General features: G+C 38.0%; 2 protein-coding genes across 3 annotated transcripts; both read left to right on the top strand.

The window, feature by feature from the left end:
• The first annotated feature begins 693 nt into the window (after window positions 1-693).
• On the top strand, window positions 694-16,925 carry rtn2a (reticulon 2a). Of its 2 annotated transcripts, XM_063016927.1 has the most exons (10): window positions 694-892; window positions 3,578-3,631; window positions 4,349-4,792; window positions 5,754-5,939; window positions 9,758-9,965; window positions 10,041-10,179; window positions 11,187-11,256; window positions 12,131-12,177; window positions 12,886-12,944; window positions 13,063-16,925. In XM_063016927.1, the coding sequence occupies exons 1-10, from the start codon at window positions 862-864 to the stop codon at window positions 13,136-13,138; spliced, it is 1,314 nt and encodes a 437-aa protein (XP_062872997.1). In that variant the 5' UTR covers window positions 694-861; the 3' UTR covers window positions 13,139-16,925. The 2 variants fall into 2 exon arrangements, with proteins under 2 accessions (XP_062872997.1, XP_062872998.1); XM_063016928.1 differs by lacking the exons at window positions 694-892; window positions 3,578-3,631; window positions 4,349-4,792; window positions 5,754-5,939 and adding an exon at window positions 6,512-6,573.
• A 1,500-nt stretch (window positions 16,926-18,425) lies between these two features.
• rhoub (ras homolog family member Ub) lies at window positions 18,426-24,262 on the top strand. The gene is made up of 3 exons (XM_063016313.1): window positions 18,426-18,776; window positions 21,222-21,280; window positions 23,660-24,262. The coding sequence occupies exons 1-3, from the start codon at window positions 18,578-18,580 to the stop codon at window positions 24,113-24,115; spliced, it is 714 nt and encodes a 237-aa protein (XP_062872383.1). The 5' UTR covers window positions 18,426-18,577; the 3' UTR covers window positions 24,116-24,262.
• Window positions 24,263-25,777: the final 1,515 nt, after the last annotated feature.

The following is a 25,777-nucleotide window of genomic DNA, read 5'->3' as shown; positions in this document are numbered from 1 at the left end:
GGCTTGAACCAGCGACCTTCTGGTTGAATTGGGGAATTGAACCAATCATCCACCCACATACACCCATGTATCTGCCCATCTATTCATATACCTATATATCAATAATAATAATAAGTATTATTATATTTATTAGTGTTGTTGTTATCATTATTATTATTATTAACGAATAATAATAATGATTATTGTTATTATTATTATTACATTTATTATTATTATTACTATTGTTGTTGTTGTTGTTGTTATTATTATTATTAGTATTATTATTATTATTATTATTATTATTATTATTATTATTACATTTATTATTATTATTGTTGTTTTGTTGTTGTTGTTGTTATTATTATTTTTATTAGTATTATTATTATTATTAGTAGTAGTAGTAGTAGTAGTAGTATTAGTATTAGTATTATTATTATTATTCATTAAATCTTAATTTCTCTTAGGTGCCGCCCCTACGTACAAATGAACCATCAACGAGTTACAGAATCGACTCGTTTAAGTGAATCGATACAAATTAATTTAAAACGTGAACTGGATCGTTTACTGTATTGAACTTAACTTGAACGAGTCAAAGAATTGATTCGCTGTACTGAATCAAATGATTCAAATCGTTTCAAGAATCATTTTGTACCAGCCGACAATTTACCAGATGAGGAAAACTGTTCAATCTGGCAACACTCAGGCAGCGGTAGGACCACTGAGTGCGAGAGGTCCGGCGAGGGAGGCGGAGGATGATAGGAACGACAGGATGTGAAGGAGCCAGGAGGAGAGGAGAGAGGAGCGGATGCACCAGTGGTTAGAGATAGCAGCTGCATTAAACCGGAGGGGCAGAGGTCAGGCCCAGCAGCGCCTTGATGGAGCATGGGTCAGGTTTTAGGATTCTCCCACTGCAGTGAGTGCTTTCTTTGTTTCCTCCGACACAGCAGCATGGTAGCATCCTTGCTTCCTATAGCTGTACCCAACTACTGTATTATTATTGTTATTATTATTATTATTATTATTATCATCATTATTATTATGCTGTGAAGGCAATCCTGTCGACCAAAACAAAAGAATAGTTGCTCCAGAACATCTCATCTTCTGTTTGGGTATGGGACTCCTTAATGGCACGTTTATTGTTCATCTGTAGTATGCTAAAACACAGTCTCCATTCCTAAATCCGTGTAAAAGCTGTGGGTAATATACACATTATAATCTATAATAACATCTGTGGTGATGTGTTTATATTGGTATAAGTGGGATGCGTGTTTCTCAGCATTGTGCTGATGCAGTGAAAATATGTACTAGTGATCCACACTGTGTACATACAGAATAGAAGTCACCATCAGTGTGGATGTATGATCAGTTAGGAAAGACTTTAATTTAAAACGGTGTTTTCATGCTAGCTGTTATTTAGTGTACTAACCAGCACTGCAAAATGTTCACTTCACTGGTTTATACTGTACCTATGGGTGGGTCCATGTGTGTCATGTGCTTTTTGTCTCATTCATTCACATGTTCACTTGCTGGATGTAGTCAGCAGTAAGGCTTCATCTATACATGCTAGGGACAATATCTATTACAAAAATTATATCACAATACTAAATGATTTGCCAATGCAGCAACAAAACATTCATGTTTATAATTGCCATCTTCAGTAACCATTTTGTCTTGATTGAAGTGGCAAGAAACACTGGCGACAAAGAAATATACTCTGAACAGGGTGCAACTTGCATCACATGGTATCACACACAATTATGGACAATTTCAAGTAGCCAATCCACAAACCGGCATAATTTTGGGGGTACGAAAAAACATACTCAAAGGACAGAAGTATAATGATAATAAATGCAATATCTATATTATATTGTCTTACTGTCCAGCCCTAATAATGTTTCATTTATTTTTGGCATGGTAAGTACAGTGGTGTTGAATTTATGCTTTGATCTGTTGCTATATTAATTAAAGATTATGATGGAAATGTTTTAACTAAAGCTGCAAAGATCAAATTTCATCCAGATGCCTTTAAGCACATCAGGACAGGGAAGGAAAAAATGCAAAAGACTTTACAGAACGACCTGATGAAGGCTGGGACAAATGCGCTCAACTAACAACCAAGGACCTCAAGGCTAACTTCACAATGCATGTCATTCTTGACCAAGAGGCACAAAAAGGTTTGACTGGCTAGCCAATCATATAGCTACAAGTTATCATTACTCTTGTACGTACTGTATGTCCCATTACTCCATGTTAAAAACCAGAAGAAACCGGCTCTGACCAGAAGCATTAGCCGCTCAAGCACTTTTGAAAATATGCTGGGGCATTGTGGGGAATGTAGTGTATGTTCAATGATCAGAAAGTGTCCAGTGATAACAGGCTAAAGCAAAATTAACACACATTGTGCATGAAAAAAGAAAATAGGTCTGGTCTCTAATGGTACATCTACAGTACATCGATGTGTTCCTAATAAAGAGGGCAGTAAGTTTAAACACTATTTAAAAATTCCAACAACACTGTTGCCCCTGATATCCCAAAACAACACACAATACCATGTGATTACCATGTTAGTGTTTGTTTATTAGGATTTTAACGTCATGTTTTACACTTTGGTTACATTCATGACAGGAACGGTAGTTACTCATTACACAAGGTTCATCAGTTCACAAGGTTATATCAAACACAGTCATGGACAATTTAGTGTCTCCAATTCACCTCACTTGCATGTCTTTGGACTGTGGGAGGAAACCGGAGCACCCGGAGGAAACCCACGTGGACACAAGGAGAACATGCAAACTCCACACAGAAAGGACCCGGACTGCCCCACCTGGGGATCGAACCCAGGACCTTCTTGCTGTGAGGCGACAGTGCTACCCACCAGCCACCGTGCTGCCCCACCATGTTAGTGTCATTGCAGTACTGAGAATGGTTCACCACCCATACATGATGGGGCTCCCTTTTCTCTAATAAATGGGGTACAATAAGGTGATTGGGCGGCAAAGTGTACAGAGCAACAGATTAGCTACAGTCAGTAACTGTTTGCCCACAAAGTTAATTTATATAGTTGTTGTAAGAGATAAATTCTGCAATCCAGATAGGTGTAACAGCGTTTTACACCTTTAGGGAGTGTGTATAGCAACCATGCATAACAAACTACCATTACAACAGTGTAAACCCTGCTGAAGTGTTTTGTTCCACTGTTGGAAGAAAGCCAGTCTTTTGTTAATAAATGGCTGGCACTGCAGTTTAGTTTTCCACTTGGTCTATACATGGCCTCTGCATGTTGTGAGGGCATAAACATAAAAAAGTCATCTTTTATTTACAAGGCTTAACTATTCTGTTTTGTGTAAAACATTTTCTTTAGCTTAGCTCTGTCATTTTCACTGTGTTCAATTGCTCCAGCCCAAGCTACCGTAATGCAGTTATAGAAGAGGGTTCTTTAAAGCTCTCCATTATGCTCAGATTTCATATTGATTTCATATTTACATTCATATGAACTGGTTAACGATCTCTGGCCTGTTGCTAATGTATTAGAAAGATAGTATGGGCATGTTTTTGTACAGGTGAAGAATATGCAAAAATGTTTGCTCTTCTGTTTCAGAGGAGTTTGGCTCTGTCTCCTCAACACCTGATTCCACTCCTCCTTGTACGGATGGTAAGTATTGTTTTACATGCTTCATGGTTTAATAAATAATGTGGTTTAAAACTATAAACATATTTGGCCAACACAATTAGCGAAAGCAGTAGGGCAGTTGTAGCCTAGTGGTTAAGGGTACTGGACTAGTAATCCAAAGGTCACTGGTTCAAGCCCCACCACTGCCAGGTTGCCACTGCTGGGCCCTTAACCCTCAATTGCTTACTGTCACAGAACTGTAAGTCGCTTTGGTTTTGTTACTGAATACACTAAAAGTACTTCCATTAAGAATTTCCACTTAAATGTACACACAATGTCATTTGACTTTTTCTGAATATGAACCAAAATATGTATTTATTTGCATTAATTCAGACATCACGAATGATTAGTATGTTGTTGCAAAGCTGTTAACAGCTTGGATGCAATTCCAATAAAAATAAAAAAAAATTCAGAATTTTTGTTAAATGTTGTCAATTTCTTTCGCCAAACTGTCTTTTATTCACCAAGGTCCCAGTAGTCCCTGTGAAGGAGATTTTCAGAATCCCCCATAAATGTCTGAAGGATTTAAAGCAATCTTAGACACTGGGCAGTATGGCGCCACACTGTACACTTATTCTCATAAACAGCGAAACTACATAAACCTAGAAACAAGAGAATCTGACATGTCAGTGAACAGTGTAAATATATCTAATCACTTATTGTGTTGAGACATTCTTCCTGCTACCCCTTTTTCCATAGGTGGGAATGAGTCAGATTTCCCAGAGCTCCTGACAGCACGAGACTGGTCGGAAGATGATGAAGGTCCTGAAGATGATCTCAGCAGCTCCTCCATATGGGGGACTCCTCGTCAGAGCTCTTTTGAGCTCACCTTTTCCTACATTGCCTTCTCTGAGGGTGAGAGCTTTGGACGAAGAGACTCAGGACGTCGGAGGACAGGAGGAAGGGGTCGACAGGGCTCACTACGCCGTATGGACACTGTGGAAACTGTTTTACCTCCTGACTCCTCTGCCGTGGACTGGGATCCACATGCCTTCATGAGTGCAGAGGAGGAACAGGAGGTGGAGATCCCACTTTCTGAACAATTGGAGAGCCAACATTGGACTATAGAGTCCCCCAGTCAGGGTACAGAAATTGAGGAGATTGGATTGCAAGAGACAAAATGCATCACAGGTGGTGATGAAGGTAGGTAAACACACTTAAAATATACAAAGCTTTCTGTATAATATTATGCTTCTGACTTTTAATGGATAGTGTTTTCAAAATTAGTTTTTAGTTGCAGCTGGGCCACAACAAAAGCAAACACACAAAAGCCCAGTTGTGTAAAAAAAAAAAAGCTGAAAACACAAAAAATTATCGGCACCATTAACTTAATATTTGGTAACCCACCCTATGGAAACAATAACCTGAATCATTCTCTTTTTCTTTCTGTAACCATCAATGAGGTTTCTTACACCTCTTTACTGGAATTTCAGACTACACTTTTTCTGCCTACTGTTCTTGACCTCTCACATTTAAAGGGTGTCTTCTCTCAATTGCTTTTCTGAGATCTTTCCACAAGTGTTTAATGATATTTAGATCTTGTTGCATAGCTGATCCCTTCAGAACTCTCCTGATGGAGACCCAGCTCTCTGAAACCAGGCCTGCACACTGTCAAGGTATCCAGTGCCAGAAACAGCAAATCATCCCCAAAACATCTGTGAACCTTCATCATGTTTGACTGTAGGGACTGTGTTCTTTTCTTTGAAGGTCTCATTTCATTTTGTTCATTTTGGTCTTATCTGTCCTCAGAGGGATTGTAGCAGACTCTGTCTGTCTGCCAGCAGAGGGGTCTCATACCATTGCACCCTGTTTTTTTTAGATGATGACGTATAGTTTTTTTTTAGTGTATTTGTGTTGTTTTTATGCAAAAAGTGGTCAAAATGTTTACAGGCTGGATACATTAAATTCCTTCTTATGTGTGGTCAACTGTTAATGTATATAATAATGTACCTGGAACATAGCGCTGCAGGCTGCAGTATTATGGATTGTGGACCACATTATGAACCACTGTACTATATACTGGGAATGTTCTATTTTTTGCTGTATTAATGATTGTATTGTAAAACAGTTCATGAATGTATTTTAAGCAGTGTTAACTGTGTAGCTCCACAGGTTCAAGGGTTAGAGCTCCTTATTACCACAGACTCAACAACCTCAACACAGATTGATGACACATTGCGTGTATCGCCATCATTAATTAGTCAAAACACTCAGGAAGAGCCAGTCAATGAACAATGGTTTTCTACGATTAACCTCTCGGACGGGCTGACGATACACATCCAGATTGCAGGTAAGGCTAAGCTAAACTCTAGTACCTGTATTCATTGGGCTCTTAAATCTTGCCTCCTTAATGCCTTTTCTTGATTGCCAATGTTTATGATTTACATGGATTGTTTCATGGTCTCTATGCACATGATCTCAAGGGATTATATGGTAAGTGGGCACATGTCCATGGCAGATGCAGCATGGTGGTTGTATAGAGCACACACATTGGTGTGACTGAAATTTCTAAATTGAATAATTAGGAGTGTCCACATATTTTGGGCCTATAGTGTATATAGGTTTTTCAAATGAATTAGCACTCTCTGTGTAACACTGCAGGATCAGATTTCACACACTGTATCAGGCAGACCTATGGGTTTGTTATTAAATACTTGTCCGTACCTGGATTGCCTCACTGTCAGTTGCCTGTAGTTTCTTTTCATGTGCCTCTATGTCCCCCTCTTGTGTTCGAATATGATTGACTCAGTCTTCTCGGTTGGGGATTGCCAAGATGGAGCCATGCTATATTTAGCCGGTGGGTTGGGGGGCTGTCTTTAGCAGGGTGCAGGCCAAAATCAGCTCTGTCTTTCTGAGCAGAGCAGGGAGACCGAGACAGGGAAGAGAGGCTTACCCTCCAGCGGCACACGAAATGGCCAGCAAAGGTGAGAAATCCTGAAGATATCCAAATATTAGTTAAATGCCTGCCTGCCATTGCATTGGTGCCATAGCAACAGGAAATTTGACTCTGGAATGATTATCTAATTGTGCATTCATTTTGACTGGACTTTTAGGGCTGCAAACATTTCAGTTGGGTTTTATTATTTATAGTTTGCTCTAGTTGTGGTGGAGTGACTGTTGTTACAAGTCAGTGTTTGTGTAAATATTGAATGAACATGAAAGAAAATGTTAGGTTTTCACGTGTAATGGTCATCACGTCTTGTCATAGGTTGTCTGTATGTATGAGTAGCATGTGTAAGGGATCCGTGTGTGTTCTTGATGGGCGTGTTCAGGAGGATTAAGAATTAAATCTGGCCCTGGTGTACCTCTTTGGCATTTCAATAGACTGTAAATACGGCATTACGTAACCGGATAAATATGCAGTCAGTCATAAATTGCTCCTACACTATATATTTATACAAATATACACATGTCAGATTTATATATTTATTGATGCTAACAAGTGAACATTTTTTAATTTCTTAACTGTTCTTTAAGTAGGGTTGTGACAGGAAGGGCATCCGGCATAAAAACTGTGCCAAATCAGGTCTGCGGTCCAGAATCATCCACCCCTTTATTGACCCCTGAAAACGGAAGCAGCCTCAAACTTATAGGTGTTAGATCAGTGGGCGAAATCTTATGTCAGGCTTATATTGCATTATTGTGGCACTGTTGAGTGTTATTATTGTTATTATTATTATTATTATTATTATTATTATTATTATTATTACTAAGAGTGTCAAGTCGATTCTGACTCGTGGTGGATGGATATTGTCAAAAAAAACTTCTGTTTGGGTCTTCAGGCTTTTTAATGGCTTGTTTATTGTTCCTCTATTTTAATCTATCTATCTTGTTGCTGATTTTACTCCCTTACTTTTAACACTTTTAAGAAAAATTGCACTTTCCAGTGTCTCCAAAATAAAGGATCTTCAGCTTGTTTATCTGGACTTCGAGTGAGAGGTTTGATTTGGTCAAGCATCCATTTGTACCTAGAAGTCTCTACCAGCACCAAAGTTCAATGGCATCGATAGTCTTCCTGCATTCATGCTGGTAATTTTTAAATTAGATTGGACTCTGCTATTTGGGAAAACAAAAACTGGAGATTTTGTTACCTTCTTCCATAGTTTACTACCCTCTCCTATATGCTGTACATTTAAGTGCATTTACATTGATGTTGTTAGTAATTGTTATTGATGAGAAAAGTGCACAGCATTAGCATTTAACATGGAGATCTATAAAAACCATTATTTAAACTGCCAACATTGAGTAACATTGATGGGGATGAGTTTTAAAGATAACTGTTAATTTATTAAATTAATAACTTTTTTTGCAGGACAGATTTATTTGGCACAACTCTTCAATGCTGTCTCTTAGCCTTTGTATAATTGGCAAATGCATAGGCATGCTAGGAATCAAAGCCAGACCACCTGCCATGGTGAACCTGTTACTGGCTCTGCACGTTCACAATGCTGTGCTAACCTAGCCTCACAGCACAAACCCAGTGCACTGCTCTTCTTTTCTGCTTCCAAAAAGCAAACACAAACACTCAGTCACCAATAAGCTTTTTTTGTATCATAACTAGAACTCGACCATCACAGGCAAACCAGCACAATGTCACGGGATACTAAACAGCTCTCACCTATGAGCAACTTAGCAAATTTTTAGCCCTGGTAAAGCTCATAACAACACTCAGCTGTCTTTCTAACATAGCAAATGGTCGCACTACAAAAATACATGTAACTATGAAACTAGCAAACACTATTAATGTTGTGTAATATAGTATTAATACTAGTAGTGCTGAGACATTATTTTAGCTATTTCTGTTTGGGGTTTTAATAAGTACACACGCAGAGAGGTGACTCAAATTAATCACACATAATAGGCCTATGTAACCACCTGTTTTGACAACAGTAAGGTGGATGACAGCTCAGTCTTACAGTAGCTTAGAGGTAAAAATACTCCACACAGTCACTCTTATCTGAAGGCCTGGTGTGAATGGCATTAGCGCTGATGTAATTCTCAATGATTAGTTACATGTCATCTTTATGTCATCTGTTGGCTGTTCCTCAATAATCCATGCCGACTGAAAAAATAGCTTATGTAAGGACATTAATGCCACTCACATGTTGTGTACACCTCTCAGCTTAGGAGAACGTGGTTTATAATTTCCCCCCAGCTGTAAGGAGGCCCAAAATACTATCAAAATGATCCTGTTAAAAGATAAACAAATCACAAGCAGTGCAAATTCTGCTTCAATTGTATGAATGTTTTTCTTCATGTTAAAAGACTATATGGTATCATGTTGTAGTTTGGTATCTCTAAGGCACTCTGGGTGTTGAGTGGGGGCTGGATGCTGGTAGAAGACTGTAAGCAGGTGCTTGAAGTGACTGTGGATAATTTCTGTATTTCTGTCCCATCCTGGGCAGCCTAAATTTAGCCCAGGCAAACCCAAGTGTCTGTCTTAGACTCCCTGCTCAGTTTACTGCAGACTTTTTCAAAGTATATTCATTCTGATCAGACATTTCCTTTATTTTCTTTTAAAAGTGAAGGTAAATAGCATATTACAATACTTAAAGGCTGTTCTTTATAGAGCCTGATGTATACCTGTATATAATATTTTATATGCTATCGTCACCTCCTCAGTACCATATAGAATATGAACAATGAAACTCAATATATATATACAGTATATACAGTATTTAGCACTCAAAAATAGCCCAAACCTCTCTGCTGGCAATAACTGAAGTACATGAATAATCCATCTACATAAGCATTGATATGTTTTCTAGTTTTATTTTGGTTTTGCCTTTTCTGTTTAATGAGATTTTTCAGAACTTTCCAAAACCTAAACCCAGACGTTGCTTCCTGGTGGTAGCAAAACTGCAGCTGCAGTCAAAAGTTTATATACTTATAAGAGCATGTACATCAGGACAGTTTGGGGATTTCAGTGATTTCTGCAAGAAGTTATTTTTCTTTCTTTATAATAACAATAATAATTTTAAAAATAAAAAGAACAATTATTGCAGTTAAAACTGTATCCCAACTTGTTCTAATTATGACTGTACTTATAAGTATATGTAAGTAATTAACTACTAATAACTAATATGCCACCTTTCTGTCTTTCCTCAGTAATGGACCTGATCTATTGGAAGGACATAGAGCGGACAGGCATGATATTTACCGGTCTGGTGGTGGGCCTGCTTTCCCTCTTCCAGCTCAGTATCATTACAGTACTATCCACATTATCGCTGGCCATCGTGTGCTTCACCATCTCAGTGCGCATCTACTGCCAACTGCTTCATGCCCTCCAGCTCCGAGATGGTGCACACCCCTTCCAGTGAGTTCCATCTCTTAATTTCTTCCCATATATTTGTTTGTTTATTGTGGGCTCATTGACTTTTATGTCTTGAAGAACTTATCTGGAGATGGACATTGGTCTGACTGGAGAACAAACTGAACAGTACATGCAGAAATTAATAGTCCTGTGCTGCTCCGCTGTAGACACACTGAAGCGCCTCATCTTTGTTGGTAGCCTGTTTAACTCCCTTAAGGTAAGAATTATTAATACATGTATAAAATAATTCATATTACCAGCCAGTACTTTGATAAGGCTGCTGTAAAACTTTAATTCTTTAATTTTGTTACAATTTCAGCCATTCAGATTTAGTCATTTTTCTTACTGCATAACCCTAGTACACCTCAGCTTTATTTTATAAACTGATGACCTTACATTCTCACCACAGATTGAAAGATGCAGCGAAACACCTCGATGCAGCAAAACACCACACATTACACTAACACTGCCATGTTTGATTGCTGGTGTAGTGTTTTTACCAAAATGCTGATTTTTTAGCAAGGCTATAAAATGACATACTAAATCGTTTGGGAATCATTCTGATGTTTTTTTCTGCAAATGTCTAATGAGCACTGATGCTTCTTTTGGTTAGCAGTGATTTTCTCTAGTCTCTCTGTTGTATTTGTTATTCATTAACCCACTAGCTAAATCCTCAACAATTACATGACAGCTTCCAGGACTAGCTACATCATGCAGTGGCATTGGACCCTGTAGTGTTCTTTTCCACAAGCTGAAATTGTTTACCTACTTTTGGGGAAAAGAAGTTTGTGTTTTTATCATTCAGTCAGAGAAAAAGAACAGTTCCAAAGACTAACATAGCATACAAGTCCATACATGTATAATTTTTAACTGTATCTTAAATGCTGTAGCATTTTAAGAGAGGCCACGGCCTTTGATACTACACACTGACCTGAATGGTATGTAGTACAGGACTCTCTGAGTATGGGGTTCAGAGGGGTCTCTGGTTTCAAACAGGCACACTGGAATAAACACGCTGACTGGTATTATCGCAGACTGCAAATTTGATTGACAAGCTCATCAGTGTTGGGTATTATTTCCCATCACAATCCATCACCAAAAGGTCCAAAGGCCAGTGTTGGGGTCATAGTGGGAGTGTAAAGTGAGTCGCGCCACTTGATTGGTTGTCTTTTGATTGGTTGTGTTTTATGTACAATAGTAACACACTTCCTTTTCTTATTACAGTTTCTGCTGCTGATGTACCTGGTGACGTATCTGGGAGCCCTCTTCAATGGCCTTACTCTTCTCATTATTGGTATGGTTAAATCCTTACATTAATCTAATACAATATAAAAAACTTTGAGTGGTCCTTGTTTGTGTTTTGGACCAGACATAGGTGCCTATTAGGGGACAGATCTGGATTCAAATTAGTAACATTACAATGTCACTTTATACCTCACTGTATAAAACCAGTATTAGTTCACTTGCATTTAGTTGCATTTATTAAGAAAAAGTGAAAATATACACATGTACAGTACAATGAAATTCTTTCTTCACATATCCTAGCTTGTCTTGAAGCTGGGGTCAGAGCGCAGGCTCAGCCATTGTATGGTGTCCCTGGAGCTGAGAGGGATAAGGGCCTTGGTGAAGGGCCGAACAGTGGCTGCATGGCAGAGCTGGGATTTGAACTCTCAACCTTTCATTTAATAGCCCAAAGCTCTACCCACTAGGCTACCACTGTCCCGTTACTGTAAAAGTCTAGAATAGTAGCAAACATAGTAGTGTTTACTGTTACCAAAAACCTTCAACATGCAGTTTAGATCAAAAGTTTACATACACGTAAGGGATATAGTTTTAAAACAATATACTTTTTTGAAACAAATAAATGTGTTCCAAACTTCCAGACAGAAATAAGAACAGTAGCAAACACTGGGACAGTGGTAGCCTAGTGGGTAGAGCTTTAATCATAGAGGGGCGCTGTACAGGGGCTGACCCTGAGCTCTGCGCTACAGTTTCGTTGTACTGTATGTCTGTATATGTATATATGACAAGTAAAGGCATTTATATTCTATTCTAGCATTAAAAATGTTCCTAACGTGTGAAAACTTTTGACTTTAACTGTTAAAGCTAAAATGAGGAAACAATAATGTGCTTAAATTACTTTAATCAGTTCTTTTGTTTTTCCTCAGTTGTGATTGCTGTCTTCTCTGTCCCTCTCTTCTACTCCCGGCACCAGGTAACACTAACTGTCTTCTAAATGTGTGTGAATACAGGTTCTGGAGTATATATTAGTATTAAGAAACTAATAAGAAGTAGGGTTACTTACTTGCCCTTAGAAAAGCTTTAATTCTTCTTCAGAGTGCCGTTTTATAAGTTTGAAATAGTTTATGGTGGGGTGGTGGAGCATTTTTCAATAGAAAATCTTTCAGTACTTTGAGGGATGAAGGTAAGGAGGAACTACTTCATAGTCTTCATAGTAAAACTGCACTTAAGAATATTCTATATAGGTTCCATAATGTTTAGGCCATGAAAAGCTTTTACCATCTAAAAATAAAAACATAATTAGGAAAGAGAGTCATGTAGAAATCCTTATTTTTCTTAGAATTGACATCAGATTGTATTCCATTTAATTTTCTATTGGTCATGAGTCTGAGTTGTGCACATTTGCATAATTAGTCTTTCATGCAAAAGGTTTCTGAATCTCAAATTTGTTTTAAATAGATTTTATGTTGAAACTTGGTCATAGAGGTACTCATTTAATTATGGGATTTTTGTGGTGGTAATTTTTGCTGAATGGTGGAATGAAAGACACGTGAGGGGTGTGTGCTAGTCTGTGGTCCTCTTGGAGGCTGACTATACATTTGGGTATTTGGACCTGTCAAAAACTAATATAATACCATATAAACAGTGACAGTTTCTGTAACATAACTGTTCATCTTTTTAGGAGAAAGCTGACAGCATCATTGCAAAAGTGCAAGGCCATGTTGACAACATAAAGGACATGTAAGTATGGCTCTCTGCTACAACAGTATAAAAAGCTACTCAGTAGCCATGTATTGAATGTATTAATCATATTTATATTAAAATGAAAAATGTACTAATTAAGTCTGTTGTTCTGCAGCCTGCTTCGACTGGCCCAGGGTGGTGGACCCGCTCCTGACCCCACCCCAGGCGGTGCCAAACCCAAAAGCCAATAATGGAGTCGGACTAGGGTGGAGCAATCATCTGTCACTCTGATGTCTTAATCGAGTCTGTTTCCGAGCACCTTTTCAGATTTAAATGGGCATTGTCTAAACGTTTTATGAGATACTGTGTAAACTAAGCAAGGATCTGTGAATGATGCATGGAAAGAGTGGATGTAAGATTTCATTTTGGGAGAATTTAAAGGACAATCAAAGGATTTCTGAAAGTTGTGAGGCAAAGTGGAAAGTGACAACACTGAACATACAAACTTGAAACACATGGAGTGGTGCACCAGAACTTTTAGATACAATAATAACTAGAGTTTTCCTGCACTATGAAGAACCAAACTCAAATACCCCAGGACCAGTTTACCAACTAATTTTTCACTTTTAAAGTAAATAGCATGTGAATATAGGTGCACATGTGCATACTTTATGTACACGGTATGGCCAAAAGGATGTGGACACCCCTCCTAAATATTAAGTTCAGGTGTTTCAGACACATCATCTGCATAAAAGAAAAAATGGTATGCTTCCAGCACTTTGGGAAAGGCTCTTTCTTGTTTTAGCATTACTGTCCCCCTGTGCACAAAGTGAGGTCCATAAAGACATGTTTGACTAAGTTGGTGTGAAGGGATTCCTGTGGCCTGCACAGAGCCCTGACCTCAGCCCAATTAAACTAATTTGGGATGAATTTGAACATCAGAGCCTGACCACACAAATGCTTGTTTGACTGAATGGGCACAATTCTTGTGGAAAGCCTTCACAGAAAATTGTGGGTAGGAGGGAGCAACTTAATATGAATGTCTTTGGGTTTGGAATAAGATATCCAACAAACTCTTAGTCACGCTTTCACATACTTTTGGCCATATAGTCTATGTAGGATTATGGGCGTACAGATTTATTCTATTATATTATGTGGGGAAACTTTAAACTCCACTGTCAATTTCTTTTTGTTTTATTGTGCTGAAAAATCCCACTTTTAAACAACCCCCTACAGTTTCGCTTTTAATTTGGGGAAACTCTGGTACCTGCTTTCCCCTCCATTCTTGAAGCACCCATGTTTCCCTGCTGAATAACAACTTAATGAACTCATTTGTTCTGACTGTATTTGAAATGGTGAAACAATGAAAAAGGGTGTGGGGGTCATCCTCGGCCAGGGTTGGTATCTGTCTACTGCTGCAAACAGACCTCACATACACCACTACCAAAGACCTCAAAAAAGGGAAGCTCTTTTTATTAAGCGATATAGTTAATCTCAAAACCCACTTGTGGTAGTCATATTGTGAGTTCGAACTGTCCGAAGGTCATTCAAGGTCATTTACACTTGATGAAGGGTTTAAAAAAAAAACACAGACACTAACTTTAAGATCAGCATTTCAAACTAAAGTTTGCTTACCAGCAGCATTTTGTTTGTACTTGTAGTGTAAATGAGCTTATAATGGGGCAGCTGTTCCTTTAACAAAGAATATTATTCTTGGAGCTAATGACCAACAGCTCTTTGATTTTTGAATTTGTTATGGATTCATTAAAAAAGTCAAATAATAACTAAAGCAAAAAGTGTATAATAAGACCTAGTTTCCCTGTGTGTTTAAATGTGAGAATTAAGCTTTAGTCTAGAAGTATATGAGATTTATACTGTTTACACAGCTGTTTAGTTTGGGGAAGTTGCCATGACATCTCTTACACCCTTATTACTGTCCTGGCCTGTAACTAAGTCAGACCTGGAGAAAAACTTTAAAGTCCCACAACAAGTTAAGATATTAAGCTAAACTTCAAAATCTCATGCAATTTTCAGGGCTGCTTTTATAGCATGTGTGAGCATGAGTGCTCCTTCAGTGGTTTTAGCAGTAAACATAGGTTTCCATGGTCTCTGATTTTAACTAAAACACTAATTACTAACTACTGACCTTGTCCCAACTGTCCTCTCCATCAATTTTTTATCAGTTGTTGACTTACATGTTTATCACTGTTAATTGTTTGGTGCAAGTGCTTTTAAGGTGCATGGGGGACAAAAAATGCAGCAACGTATTGTATTTCCCCTACAACCATAGTATTATTTTATGTCAGTCAAATAGCAAAGGAGTCAGTCATGTTTTCATTGGTGTGCAGTAAAGACATAATTAGCAGGTGACAAGCCAACTTTTCACAGTGTTTTACAGACACTGTGTTCTCCGTCTTATGATACTGTTGAAATTCAAATTGTCAAATTGTTTTAACAGTTCTGTTTTATTCTGTTCACCAGTTATTTCCACTTTATTTAAGATAGTAATAATTAAATACTAGCAGATGCACCTTCAAAAAGCAGCATTAAACCCTAACCTTAGCATGCCTTACTCAGTTATACATCATTTACATTTACATTTTCAGCATTTAGCAGACGCTTTTATCCAAAGCGACTTACACAGTGAGCGGAACACAATGAGGGTTAAGGGCCTTGCTCAGGGACCCAACAGTGGCAACTTGGTGGTGGCGGGGCTTGAACCGGCAACCTTCTGTTTACTAGTCCAGTACCTTAACCACTGAGCTATCACTGGCCGTCATCAGTTGAGCCTACGTGGTAAATAACCTGCAGTTGTTCAAGGTGACACCCAAATATGAGTGATGAGCATAGAAATGTTTAAATGCTACATTTGTCATTACGATTAAGAAAACTAGCCTTAAATTAAAAAAAATGTGATGAGTGAATAACCACACTGGCTGTATGTAATCCCAGCAATGGTCTCTCGGTGACGGATCTGATCTATTACAGACATAGAATTAGTCTGAACATAGAATATTGTTACAAAGACCATACCTTTGCAAACACCTCTTTCAAACACCTCCTAAAAGTACCTCTTTTAGGCCTTCAAATACTACGTTTTACTAAGATTGACTCTGCACCTACATTGCTTGCCTTATTTTTTAATTGTGTGAACCTGAGTTTGTGATGAATGATTCTAGCTCCAGTTGTCTGGGCTTGGTAAATGCACCAGTGCAAAAAACTCCTAACAGAGATGTGAACAACAGTAAAACTGAGCTGTTTATCAGTGATGGTCCAATTTTTACTAAAGAACTTTGGACAGTTTCTTGCAGACATTACTGTTTGTCACTGGTAGCTTATTTTATACATACTGTATTGCCCAAAGATGTAATACCATTCTGTGCTGCTCCTTTAATTATCTTAATTTTCCCCTCAACGTATACAAAAATTCTTAGCAGCATCTGAATGCCTGTACAGCAAATTCACCAGTGTTCTATTCATACCTGCTGATTTTAGGGGTTTCCAGTCTTATTCACAAAGAGCTGCGTAGTTGTATACCAGCCAGCCAGAAGCTACGCCTGATACTGATCAGTCATTTGAAGGCCAACTATTACTGATTAAACAAGTGTTATCAGGTTTAATTCCTGTTGGCATGAAAACCTGCTGTGTATAAGAACACACCCGATTCAACGTATAGTCTAGTACCAAGTGCTTAATGGCTGAATCTAAATGGGATAAACCAAATACCTGTTAGCCAAGGGAGCTTAAACCTAGTTCTAGAGGGTTTAAGACCAGCTAAGTTTGGTTATATTCGTGCTCATAGACTTGATTCAGTTTGCCTGTAACAACAGGGTGTGTTAAAGCAAGAACATTTCCGAACTGTGTTAGACTCTGGCCCTGCAGAATTGAAAATCCTGCTGGAATTATTACCACTGGTGATCAGGCTGTACATCCCTCACGATAACTTAAATCTTTTCATTGTTTTTGTATTTTTAGAAAGCAAAGACAAATCTTGAATCTTGCAATATGTTAAAATAAATATTTAAAATGAAACATAAATTTCGTCTTTTTTGTCTTTACACCAAAAACCTAAATGTTTGTGCCACTGAAAGTATAGTGCATTATGTGTATTGAGTCTAATAACAATTTTTGCTTAAAACATCCCAATCTTAGCAATAAGGGCACAAAATACATTGTATTTCTTTCTTTACTGCTGTACATATGGTTTGAAACCAGTCAGCTACCAGGCTATGTACTGACTGAAGCAGCTCTGGTCAGAAGTTGATTTACCATGTGAGACACAGAACCCTTTCAAGAAAACTATGTATATCACATAAAGTGGTTTTTTACAGCACTAGCTTTATAAACATAGTTATGTCTGCTCTTGTTTTATGGTGGTAAACATCATGTCCGAACCCACAGAGAGTTGACCACCAGGTGGAGACACTCATTAAACTTCTGAACAGCGCTTCTACAGGGTGTCCCTAAAGTCTGGACACAGAAAATATCACTAACTATAACTAACTACTGTATATGTTTACTAAAATACACACACATACATATTACATCACAAATAGTGGAAAACACATTGAAGATGTTATTGATTAATATTCTAATGAAATAAAATATGCACTTTGCCTATGTGTCCAGACTTTAGGGACACCATGTACATTAAAGTTCCACAAAACAGTTGAATGTGTTTGGAAACTATTGAGCTTCGTCCCACATTTAACTGGTAAACTATTGAACCCAGTACTCTTGAGAACAAAGTGACACTAAAACTTATGCTCATCTGTTTGCATAATTTGGCAAATTGTTGTTGTGTACTTATTTATTATGTTTATGTTTGTATTTAAATGAAGAAGGTAAAAGATTCTTTCTAATGTAAGTTTGGAATATATAAAGAAAAAGAAAAAATCTGTTGACATGATGTTGACAAAGTAATAAACTGGATAAGCATTTTGCAATGAAAGAAAAATCAATGTTTAAAGTAATTTAGTACTACTTTAAATGTTCTTTGCTGTCCTGCAATAGACTGGCACCCTGTCCGTGGTGTATTGCTGCCTTGTGCTCAGTAGTTCCGGTCCATTCAATGTTTTTTTTTTTTTTTAATTTAAAAACATGTTTTAAACCAGTAATTTTTAATCTCTGGTATAGTTTCCTCTGGGATCACCGGGTGACCCTGGAAAAGCTTTTCATCATGTACATTGCAATTTACATAATCTAGTGTTGTGTTTAGGTTTAAAGTCAACATACTTTAACACAATCATACCCCACATGTTCCATTTCTCATTTTCTAGACTTATTTTTCCAAGGCCATTGAGAATGATGATGTCTTATCTATCTATCTGTCTGTCTGTCTGTCCGTCCGTCCATCCATTCAATACGCGCTATTTTTCAAACAGTATGACGTAATAAGGGGCGGGGATATGCAAATGTAAGTAAGTGTGAACTCTCGGATTGGTGGAGAGCGTGTGGGCGGAGTCAGTCAGACCAGCTCTTAGTTGAAGTGCGTCTTCTCGCCCCATGATTATAGTTCACTGTGTTGTGTGTGGATAGTTGGAGCCGCTTTTAAAAGTCGATTAAAGCGAGTATTTACGACCTGACAGCGACAGTCTACGAGCAACCATGATTATTCGCCAAACTTAAAAGCTTATTGAAACTCCATTCGTATATAAACGTGTTAGTCGTGTACGAGTGTGGGAGCGCAGATGGATTATAATCACTTGATGGCACCTCCGGTACCGCCGCATAAGCCGAAGTGCAGCCGGCCGTCGGGCGCTCAGGAGCGGCTACTGAAGTGTGTACTGCTCGGGGATGGAGCGGTGGGTAAAACCAGCCTGGTGGTCAGTTACACAACTAACGGCTACCCGACTAAATACGTCCCAACAGCTTTCGACAACTTTTCAGGTGAGAAAGCACTTCTGTATAATCAGAAACGTGACTATATCTTTATAGCAAACGCGCTTTTATTAAACAATAATATAACAGGTGCTGTATGTGAGACTTGATAAATAATGGCCATTTTTGCTAATATGTGATTTTTTTTTTAAACTATCATTTTACAACAAGCTTTTAAACTACTTAAAGTAAAGTTAAGAGCTCCACTTAAGGTTTTCTACCTAAAACTGGAACCAGTTAAAATAATAATAAACTACATTATAAGTCAGAAATACAAGTCACTCCATGCAAGGCAACACACACTTACTAACTAACATTAGGGGCAATTTAAAGGACCTAATTTACATTGGTCCTGGGTTTATGAGTTTTGGTACCTGGTGTAAAAACCATACAGACATGGGCACACTATGCAAAAGTACTTAAAATAGGAAAAGGCTTAAGAACCGAACCCAGATTATTTTAAATATCCATGTTGTGCTGCAGCACCCACTCCAACAACTGTTACAATGTTGCCAAAAAACTACATTTAAAATGTTTTTCTTTCTTTTTAAATACATAAACACCTGATTATATTTGAACATACTGTTTAATCTAGTTTCATTTATTTTTGTGTTATGTTAAAAAGCAAGAAACAGCGTCTAGACTTGTTGAGTCAATATTAAACTAGACTATCACTAGGTTAATATTACTCAGTTGATGTAATTACATGCACTTGATGCAACATTTAAACAAATGTTCCATTTTTAAATAGCTGCATTTTAAGAAGACCTAATTTCAATTTTTATATACAGAGAGTTTTTTAAAGGATGTTGAATGTGAAGTGATATTCTTAAAATTATTATAATACAAATCTGGGACAGTTTATAAGAACTAAGGCATGCTTCATGCCATTTTAAATATCAAATCTGACATCAAAGCGACTTCTGATTCCTCTACTGATCCAATACTGACCTCCTCATAGTAATGAGTTCAACTCTGCAACCAAGTTATGTAAAATATATATAATTAATAGATAATTTGTGTCCTTTGCTCAAGTGGATGATCTATGCCATGTTGGTTTTTGGTTACCCTCTTGTCAGTCCTCAGTAATAGCCTATGTGTAAATCCAAATTAAAATCCAATACCTTCTATAACTTTTCTAGCTCTTCCTTTCAATCTGTGACATCACATTGACATGCTTACTGGCTGTGAGCTTAGCTAAAATTTGCCATTCAACACTTTTGTGTCCATCAGGGATTCGGTATACTTGAAGAGGGACTCTTAACGTAAAAGTGTAGCCAGCATGGATTTGTTATGAAATGATTTATAGCAAATACTTTGTGTTGCTAACTGTGGCCTTCCTGCCAAGCTGCAAACAAGGTCAGAGTTTATACATTGTCTCTGTAAATCTAATATTCTAAACAGTCATAAAATCTCCTATTCCTGGGACAGTGCTATTTTCCCACTGGGATTTATATGCCGTCTCAGAGAATGATGTCATTATCAAGCACTGAACCTGATCTGACATTTCAACCCTGAGTTTAGTGTCATTTACGCAAATGCACAGGTGGCACTTCAGAGGAAAAGGGCACAATTAAGGGCAGATCAGATGACGGGGATTTGAGCACCATTACACAATAGAGCCCGCCAGTTTATAAGATCAACCGCTTTCACTTGCTGCTATAGAGAAGCTTTATTGTGTATTTACAAGCAGGGAGAACCAGATTTTAACTGGATTAAACATTTCTGCTACAAAGCAATTTACATTATACTTTTTATTGCCATTTCAGACCAGTGTTTTTAAAATTCTTAATGTAATACTGATACCCAAACTTGTAATATTGGTAGACACATGTACATGTCTAATACTTGTAAGCCTTGCAGTATCTGAGCTGACCCAGCAGGCAAGGTTTGCAAAATGTCAAAGGCATGACTGTGTTTTGTTTTCACATTTATGAGCTGTATTGTGTTGGTCACAACTACATGCTTCTACAGCTTAAAATGGGTTTGGAAGAGATTGTAAATCCAATCCAAAACCAGCCTTTTAAAATTGTTTGTGTGTAATTGTTTTAATGGATATTTATTCTAAATGTTTGATCTGGGCTCTAAATATACATATTTTTGAGTCCATATAAAAAAATTTATCTTAAAAATACAGTTGACCATCATAATCAAATACATCATTATAAACTGTTAATGTTCTCTTTGCTTTAATTTGCAAATTCATCTGTTTCACATGCCAAAGTACAGGCTTTCTGACGATTTTTATTCCTTATAGTCCATTGAACTTCTAGTCAATGTCCTTAAAATAGTTCATATCTTTCTAAGCAGCCTCTTTGCATTTGGTTGATTTATATAAAACCAATTCTAAAATTTACATCCACTGGTTTGGATGGTTTTGGTTGACTGGTTTACATTGTCAGGTGAATCAGTACATGTAAATAAACTGTCCCTCCTTTCTTTTTTCCATTGCAGCGGTGGTACAGGTAGATGGACAGCCTTTACGACTGCAACTTTGCGACACTGCTGGACAGGTAAAAACAACTTCCTACTTAAGATAACAATATTGTTTTAAAGTTTTTTCTGCATCCCCGACCATTGAAACTTATGAAAGTGAAAGTTATCTTAGAGATTGCGGCAAACAAAACAGCAACCTTTGCACAGTCTGCCCGGGCATGGAAAATCCTAATCTGTACTGACTCAAATGCCTGCCTGCAAAGCCCTGATTTGCTAAAACTGTCACCCCCTATGATGGCAAAAGTACTTAAAGGGAAGCAAACCAATGCTACCCAAAAGCAACTGTAGGAAAGCAACCAATGACAGCCAGATAAAAACAGCCAGTGGGTCCAAGTAATATGCATGTGCCATAGGGCAAACATAACTCACCCAAAAGTTCCTGCTGGAGGAAAGGTGGTCCCCTTTACATAAATCCTGTACAATCGCATCACTGAAAAAGTATTAGGTTTCCTGGCTGCAGCAGATGTCAGACCACTTATATAAAACTTATCCAGGACTATAAGAGAATGTAGATTTTTAGGGAACCAAGTGTCTGCCATGTAAATAGCCATAAAAGCTAACATGACATTAAACAAAACATAAGATCTTTAGCACCTGAACGTATAGCTGGACTCCATATCTGGGGTTCAAAGGAAGCACAGTGTTTGAATTGAAGACAGTACAGTGTTTCCCTGTATGTATACTTTCACATAAAGAGTCCAGGTACTTTACTATAGAATTACCTCACACTGTGTCTAAACTTCACACACTGAGTATGAGGTGATTTATAAGACTCATGGAGTGAGGGATGAGGAGGGAATTAGAAAGAAGTAAAACGTGATGGAGGGTTGCATCTAGGCAATTAAAATGGATTAGAAAAGGTGCCATATTGTGTGGAAAAAAATCTCACATTCATTCTCTGCTTTGTGTGTGTGTGTGTGTGTGTGCGCGTGCTGGTTTGGCTTGGAGAAAAAAACTTTTACCCAACAGTTTTGCCTTCAGGGACAGTTCCTCATGCCAGGCTTTTAGTATTTGTTTTTGAGCAGCAGCAATTATAAAAAAATGTTTATCAAAAGGCGATGGAAATGACTTGTAGGTCCATGTCTGCACAGTATGCATCTGTTGTGCCTATGTGGCCAGCGTCTTAGGTTTTTCCATTGGCATTATGTCTGCTCATTTGTGCAGGTTTTTAAAACCTTTAGTGTTGCACACACTGCAAACAGCCATAATCTTTTACGTGTACTATATAGGTTAACCAATAAACGACTCTGCCCTTTCAGTACACAGCTAGTAAATCTAATATAGTTAGAGGAAGCAAAGTGTTAGCAAACATAACGTCAGTAGATAAGACAACACCCACCCCCGAGGTATCGTACTTACGAGAAGGAAAGTTGGCATGCCAAATACTGAAAGAGAGTGTACTCTATTGGGAAAACAAATTGCATAATATAATTATTTTCTACACTGTTAAACCTTTCATTATATTGTCTAAAATTCATCTTTGGGTTTTTCAAATAAAATGAAAAGGAAAGGGTTAAGCTTTTTTCGTCTGGCAGGGCAGCATTGTGTTCTCAGGGATTTAAGAGGCCCTATTCTTTAAAGCTTTGTAGTTCTATAATGTTCATTTACTCGATCTGCGCAGTATGAGGGTAAAGGATGTGCCAGAACTAGATGCCTTGGCAGAGTTTTAATAGACTGTACCTTTTTTTCTGCACTGTCTGTTCTGTAAAAGTCATGGGATGTTCTTAACACTGGCAACTGGTAGGGTTAGAATAACTTTTTTGTGAATCATAAACCATGTTGTCACTGATGAAGGGATTTTATTATTTAGACAGGGATTTAAAATACCAGTGTAGATTAAAGAGGGGAGCTTGCGTCATTGGATTTGGCATTATGCAGTGTTTCATATGAAAGTGCTTAATAATCACAATGTAGCACAGTGTGTGGTGCCCGATAGGGATTATTTCTTTGTGTGTACATAAAATCTATCATGGGCTCCTGAATGACTAAGTAGAAAAAGTTGGCCCTCTTGTCTGGAGATTGCCAGCTTGAGTTCTGATGATACCAACACTATTTGTGGCCAGAAGTACAGTAGAGCTTTTATCCACATCTCTGGTTTCTGTGTATAAAGAGGAGATGCCATCTGATCTGGCCAAGATGTTGCTTGAGCTGCAGGTCTTAAAGGGGTACTGAGGAGGAAGCATGTGCTAGTCCTTAACTTCCCAGGTTATTAGCTGTTAAATAATAGAAGTGAAATTAGGGGTGTGGGTTTAGCTCAAACAAGTGTATCTTAGTGGAAACTATTAAAATTGCAAGTTTTGGTTCCCTCCTAACCAAAACAACATACTACTAAAACTATTAAATTGGGTAATGGGTATTGCATTATATAATAATCTCAAGCTTTGTGCTCCTTTCAGGATGAATTTGACAAACTGAGGCACTTCTGCTACACACGCACAGATGTTCTGCTGCTCTGCTTCAGCGTGGTCAGCCCAGCCTCTTTTCAAAACGTGGGGGAAAAATGGGTCCCCGAGATCCGGCGGCGGTGTCCGTCAACACCCGTTCTGTTGGTGGGCACACAGTGCGACCTGCGGCAGGACGTCAAAGTGCTGATCGACCTGGCACGCCGTCGAGAGCAGCCTGTCCCGGAGCAGGATGCCTGCGCTCTTGCTGACAAGATCGGTGCTGTGACGTATGTGGAGTGCTCCGCTCTCACTCAGAAGAACCTCAAGGAGGTGTTCGACGCTGCCATCGCCGCTGGTCTGCGCCAGTCTGACAGACGTGCCAGGAGGGAACGCAAGGTTCGCAGTACAGCTGATAAGATGAAAATGCTCTCCAAGGCCTGGTGGAAGAAATATGTGTGTATTCAATAACACAACACAAGCCAAGCTCTGAGTCATAGCAAATGGACAAAGCTTCAGTGCCTCCAGCAGATGGACTGATAAGTGAATGAGGTGCTGGTTTACACGTTGGAGAGAGATTTTTATTGCCATGAGCCGAGCTTTGGTCAGTCTTAACTATCTACTCTCAGCTATAAGCTGTTTTTTTTTTTTTTTTTTTTTTTGCTATGGCTATCCTAGAACTCTGAACCAGGACTTTCTGAAATAGATCATCTGGTATTTGGAGAAAGTGAATCTCTAAAAGAGAAATAAGAATTTATTATAGTTATAAAAACATATGCTTCACTGGATTTACATTACTGTTTAGAAGTTTGGAACTACCAGTCATACTTTATTTTACATTATTTTATTTGCTTCACTAAAAGTGTAAGCAGTGTGGCACTGATCACATATAAAACCATATATAATACATACAGTACAGTCATCAGTAAAACATTAAATAATTACATAATGTTCATATTGGATTATAATAATGTTCCTTAAAAATATCACAATTTATTGGATCTCTGTTGATATCACTAACAAATTTAATCTTTAAAGCAGAGTGACCAGCAGATCAATAAATGCTGGTCATCTGATATCACCTGATGCTCTGATGCAAGCTAACAAACTGGAACCAAGTCAAAATGTCATTTGTGTTGGTGGTCTGCTTGTAGGTTTTAGACTTTACTTATGTGTTCATATGGATTATCAAATTGTCGGTCAATATTGGATATATTCAGAACATAAAATTTTAGTGGTCTGAATGTCAAAGAACATATCGTATATGAATCCACCACTGGCCGGTGTAGAGATGCAGCCTGTGGCTTCACACATGTTGGAGGACGCCTGTGCTAGCCTGCAATTTTCTATGCTGGACACACCTAAATGTGTCAGAGCGGAGCACTGGGTATCAGCCAGTACTAGTTGCTGATCTGGAACTGATTTGTTCATGGATCTTAAACAGACACTTGGATACGTTCTGACAGAAATATTGTATTATGGTGTAAATGTTTCCATAGTTCCAATCCACTTCTATCCAATACTGAGCCTGTATCTGCTCTGGGATTGATCATATCAAATCTGTGTATCCCTACTCCAGATGACTTCAAATATGCTAAGTTGTGTATAATCTATATATTGACAACATTAATTCCAAACTTCTGATTGGTTGTGTATATTAAGTGTGCAAGATTATATTTATTTACATATGTCTGATAAATGTCTATATGAATGTTTTTATAATAGCAGTCACTTGCTATTCAACACTGGATCTCGAAGCTGTTTCTAACGCGATCGATTTTGTTTCCCTTGTTGTACTATGAACTTATGTAGTTGTTCTTGTAGTTGTTTTGTTAGTGCCCAAGTCACTATGCCATAAATGTCTAGTTTTCTATAGATAGTCCCGGTGCCATTATTTCATGATGCTTTCTTACTGGCGTGACAGCTGGTGCTTCTGGTGACAACTCAGAGTGTTAAGTGGTTCTCACATGACAAAACAATGTAGTGTAATAGATACCAGTCATTCAGTCAGTTTGTAATGATGCCAGCCATTTCTCAAAGAACTACAGCTTTCTTCATAAAATGTAATTAATTCATTCATTTCATGATGACTAAAAACAACTTTTTATTGACTAACAAAACAATGCCAGGACT

The sequence above is a fragment of the Trichomycterus rosablanca genome, chromosome 20, assembly GCF_030014385.1.
Source record: "Trichomycterus rosablanca isolate fTriRos1 chromosome 20, fTriRos1.hap1, whole genome shotgun sequence".
Classification (NCBI taxonomy): Eukaryota; Metazoa; Chordata; class Actinopteri; order Siluriformes; family Trichomycteridae; genus Trichomycterus; species Trichomycterus rosablanca.
Note: the sequence above shows the minus strand (reverse complement) of the source record. Positions and strands in the feature narration are given on the sequence as shown.